General features: G+C 42.0%; 1 protein-coding gene across 1 annotated transcript; it reads right to left on the minus strand.

Annotated features, from left to right (window-relative positions):
* Positions 1-1,369: 1,369 nt before the first annotated feature.
* Positions 1,370-4,843, minus strand: LOC120433986 (paraneoplastic antigen Ma1 homolog). Its single transcript, XM_039601323.1, has 2 exons — positions 4,446-4,843; positions 1,370-4,268 (listed from the first exon to the last, which is right to left on the minus strand). Exon 2 carries the CDS (start codon positions 3,287-3,289, stop codon positions 1,370-1,372), a length of 1,920 nt encoding a protein of 639 aa, XP_039457257.1. The 5' UTR covers positions 3,290-4,268; positions 4,446-4,843.
* Between the last annotated feature and the right edge of the window lie 455 nt (positions 4,844-5,298).

Raw genomic sequence — 5,298 nt, forward strand, 5'->3', positions numbered from 1 at the left:
CTGCGGTAATACCCACAGAAACCAAGGAATGAGCGAAGGGTTTTCAGATCTGTTGGCTCTGGCCAGTTCCTGACAACCTCTACTTTTTCGGGATCGGTGGCTATACCATCTTTTGAGACAATATGACCAACATATTTGACTTGGGACTGACAGAACTGACATTTGTCAAGCGACAATTTCAGACCAAACTCCTCAAGGCGATCTAAGACTTTGAGGAGACGTTGCTCATGCTCTTCGAGTGTTCTACCAAAGACGATTATGTCGTCAAGGTACACTAGGACTTGGAGAAGGTGCATATCACCCACTGCCTTTTCCATGAGCCGCTGAAAAGTGGCTGGGGCTCCTGTGATGCCTTGTGGCATTCGTTCAAATTGATAGAACCCCAGGGGGCAGATAAATGCAGTCTTTTCCTTATCTTGCTCGGACATGGCAATTTGGTAGTACCCACTCCTAAGATCGAGGACGGAGAACCATTTGCTGCCTGTAAGACAATCTAAGGCGTCATCAATACGAGGGATGGTATACTGGTCGGGGATCGTACGACTGTTCAAGGTTCTGTAGTCGATGCAGATTCTGATGGAGCCATTCTTTTTTCGCACTACAACAATAGGTGATGCGAATGGGCTTCGAGACTCTTTGATAATGCCTGCAGCTAACAACTGCTGTAGGTGTTGTCGTACATCATCAATATCAGCCGGAGCTAAACGACGTGAACGCTCTCTGAAGGGGGTGGAGTTGCTAAGGCGGATGTTATGTTCTACGTCTTTAGCTAATCCAACATCCCATTCATCTAGAGAGAAAACATTACGTCTCTGAGCTAGCTTTTGCTGTAGTCTTTTCTTCCACTCTGTCGGAGCAGGAGAGTCACCAAAATCAAAGAGTTCGGGAGCTACGGTACTAGCTTCAGACTCTAAAACTTTAGGGTCGGTGACTACGTCTACTGCAAGCATCTCGGCAATGACTGTGCCGACTTGGATAGAGGTAGGTTTCTCTGACTCATTCTGTAATAGAACGATGAAACTGTTCTCATCCATGTCACTTTCACGGAGAACACCTGGCTGGACCAACACGCCGGATGGGAGTTGGGGCATGGCAGGTGCTTCAACCAAAACAACATCTTGGGGTTTAGTTCTTTTCTGCTCTACTTTACACGTGGCATAACATTTTTTCCCGGGAGCAATGGTAAGTGGCCCTGGACCTTGCCATTTCACTTGCCCTATGGGATCGTTGGCTGCATGGGACGTTAAGGACTGAGTTTGGATTTTGTCATAAACTGCCTGTATTCTCATGGAGCTGACTTTGTTCTCACTACCGCTATCTCTGCACAGCTGAAATAGGCGACTGAACAGAAAAGCGTTGGTACCAACCACTACAGGGGTTTCATGACTTTGTGGGGGCTCAGGACAGGCGAGGCGAGGACGTTAAGAGGACCCTTGACACCTGCTACATCCTCAGGGAACTCTATCTCTACCACTACATACCCATGGTAAGGATAGGACTCAGCTGATAGGCCCCAGATGGCTAGATTGGAAATGGGCTGTATAGGGACTGTTGGTATGTTGGCTCTATACCAATCCTCAAAGATAATGGTCACTGTTGACCCTGAATCCATAAGACCATGGCATGAGATGTTGTTGACCTTGATAGGAGCTATGGATGATGGACCAATAAGACCTTCCGGTATGTTGACACTTTGAGTTGGAACATTGGTAGTATTAACTCGAGCAACACACTGATCTTGAGCGTCGGTACTTTGACTTTGTCCATGTGGGCTTCCATGCACTTGATGAATAAGCTTTTTAATCACCTTTTGAGCATTTTCCGGAGCTGTACATTTGTTTGCAAAATGGCCATTTTCTCCACATCTGTAGCAGAAATTATCTGACTCTTTACTACTCTTTGACTTAAAGGTAGATGACTTTGGACTGAAGTCTGCTTTGAACTTAGAATAGTGGCCTCTCTCTTTTGCATAATGTTGTGGCTTTACTGACATTACACTTAACTGTGTTTTCAGCTCTTTGACTTCTTTTCTTAACTGTTGCACTTCGTTGCTTGTGTCTGATTTCTCTTTTTTCTTTTCTCTGGACATCTTTTTGTAGCTTGACTCTGTAGAATGAGACTGCTTGTTGAGCTCTTTCAGCTTTTCTTTTAGCACTTGAATTTCGGACTGAAAATCATGTTGCTGACAGTCTTTGGAGTCTGTTTCACTTGTTACTTGCCCTGCATGCACATGCTGTCTCTGTGCTGGTTTTTTGAGTTTTTGTCTTGCGGCTTCACGCTCCTCTTCTTCTCGAATTTCTTTCAGTAGGCTTAAAAATGTTGGAGGATCACTTCGCTTATCTCTTAGACCTAGCTGAAGCAGCATGAAGTCTGATTCAGTGGCACCTTTAATGAGTTGCTCAAGTCTTGCTTTGTTGGCTTCATCCACTTGTAGGCCTCCTTTTTGCACTACCTTGTTCAGTGATCTTCCCAGTCTCAGCAAGAAGTTAGATAAGCACTCACCTTGTTTTTGATGCATAGCTCTGAATGTGAGATACAATTCTTCACCGGATTCTGAGGTTCCAAAGGTACTTTCCAATGCCTGTAAGTAATCCATATGGTTTGCCATGGGATTAGACATGCGCACTGCTTGAATGATCTCCAGCGCTGGCCCTTTGAGACTCTCAATAATCCTTCTGCGTTTCTCCTTATCTGAGCACTCATACTCATCAGTCATGAACTTTACTTGTTCTAACCAGCTGTCCAAATTGTCTTCACCAGGTGGAGTAGGGTGGACTCCAGAGAAGATTCTAAAACGACGGTATAAATTGCTTTCATTTGGCTTGGACTGCAAAACATCACCTACCGCCCGAATGATTGACTCAGGGTTGCTGTTCCACGAGGTGCTAGGATCACATAGTCTTTTAACATCCTCCAATGTTTTCCCTTCATCACGTAGAAATCTGTCCAACTTCTCGGTGAATAGGTCGGAGTTTGTTTCTTGTTCTGCCACAACTATTTTCCATTTACTTCCTTCTTTAAAGGAGATCACCTCTGGTGGAACTTTGGTAGGATCGACTTCTTCACGGCATTCACATAACATGGTCAGGGTTTGATTATTGGCATCAAACATTTTGCCTCTTACTCTTACCTTGCCCAAGGTTTTTACTTGTTCGAGTGTTTCTTCTACTGTGGATATTTCCTCCTCTTCAGGCACTCCAATAACTAAAATGGCATGTGCCTGATCAAGCCCTTTACCTCTGCACCAATTTGCAAGATTTGGTTGTGAAACATTACTTTTAGTGGCCATAGTTTTAACAAGTTACTTTACGTAGGGGGAAGAAAAGAAATTAATTGAAGTTACTTTTTAGGACCAGTGTTACTCTTAGTTACTTTTAAGGTTACAGCAGATTTAGTAATAACTTAAAATTGACATAAAACAACAAAACAATCCCAGCGGTGCCTCCAAATGTGTAGCACCCAACTCAAGTAGCTCTGGATTAACCCTTGGTTAAAGTGGTGATAGTACTATGAGTGGGGCCCTGGGTACGTTACTTAATCTTATTGGTAAACAGGAGAAACAATAACTAACCAGTTTTAACCTTTTTACTTAGAAATCTTAATGTTGGCGGTGCCTCCACTTAGTGAAAATAATGAGTTCTGTTTAATCTTCACCAAGAATAATGAATTTATCTAACATGTTAAACCTCTTTTTTACCTTTTAGTAACCCTTATCACTTATAAACTCTGTAAATAATAATTATGACACACACAAAACTTTAAATTCAAATTGTAAGATTTAGTCAAAATAAAATATGAATAAAATAAATAAAAAAAATACAATATTCCAAGTATTGAAGTGTTTCCTTACAATTCAATTGAAGGTTTTTTCCCTCTTCACAATTCACAGTCAATGTCTCAGAAACAACACATTTATCCAAAATATTCCCCTTTAAGTTCAGTTCAAATTTTGTAACCTTTGTGAGCTCCTTCACTGAAACCGTTGCAGGCCTGATCGTTGCTCGGGCTCGTTGGACCAGAAAACACACAAATGGCCGCTTCACTTGATAAACAAGCGGAAAACAAAACGCACGTGCTCAGGTCTACTCACGAATCCTTTGGGCTAAGTGCAAGGGCAAGCTGAGGGGCAGGCTCGGTTGGTGACCATGCGGCCTCCACTCGTCAACGTGGTCGGAATTAGCGGTATACCCGGGCTGCTGAGTACACTGGGACAAACACACGGAAATCCTATCCACAGCAGAAGGGTCCAGAGAATTCCTCTCGGTCCACTGTGCATTAGAAATTACTATTTAGTTCCATCGAGTAATCTGTAGCTTACATACTCGGCATACATAGCTATTACAGGCGCTAAAATGCTAACATGCTAACTCGCGATTAGCATCATACATTTTAAGTACTTATACTTTCCGTTTAAGCTCAATGCTAACTCCATATTCAGTACTCACTCATCACAGGGTAAAACAGTCCATAACAGGCACGTAGACTCTGCACCCACGGCTATTATTTTACTTTTCTCCTGTTAGCTCTGGTACACAACCTCCTCCGGTAGCGTGCTGCTGCCGACTCTCACTAGCTTAGTTAGTGTTTTTTCCTTCCACCTCGCTTAGATCCCGCCTTCCTTACGTCTGATTGGACAATAGGTTTACATCAACCAATGGGATAAAAGAAAATACAAGATTGACAACCCAAAATGAACTTGTAAAAGAAATTGCAGCAAATACAAAGTTTTCCTTGTTTCACATTAGATAACAACCCTTTGGTTTTCTTGTAACTTATAACTCCATGAACACTTAAATTATGATTGACTTCTATTTATTGTGATTTTAAACACGTTTTTAATGCATTTGAACTCTTTTTTTTTATCTTTTAAACACATATGAAATATTTACAATAAAGTCTTGACACAACAATATTTATATCTTTTTAACCTGTAGGGTCTAAAATAGATATTTGAGACCAGGTTACACTTGTTTGCAGGGAGCGCAAATGCACATTGATCTTACGGTTATATGAATAATTAATGACATTAAATACAGCTTATCAAAAAGAGACAGAAACAAACTGACCTGCAGACCAGACAAACTTTGGTTTACTGTAATAGGTGTAGTAGTAGTTCCTTCCTCTTTGCGCTCTGCACACATATGCTGCTGTGTGTGTTTGTCCGGTAATGATGTACAAAGTCTGAGCAGTCTCGCTGCCATCTGGTAGCAGCTCGTACTTGTAGGGCTCTTCTTTTATGTCCATATTAGGAATAGCTTTATACCAGTAATAGCTCCATCCCTCCGAGGGATATTCAAT

This window comes from Oreochromis aureus, linkage group 3, assembly GCF_013358895.1.
Source record: "Oreochromis aureus strain Israel breed Guangdong linkage group 3, ZZ_aureus, whole genome shotgun sequence".
Taxonomy (NCBI): Eukaryota; Metazoa; Chordata; class Actinopteri; order Cichliformes; family Cichlidae; genus Oreochromis; species Oreochromis aureus.

Coding starts and splice junctions, on each gene's coding strand:
- LOC120433986 (XM_039601323.1), bottom strand. CDS start 3,289: ATGGCCACTAAAAGTAATGTTTCACAACCAAATCTTGCAAATTGGTGC.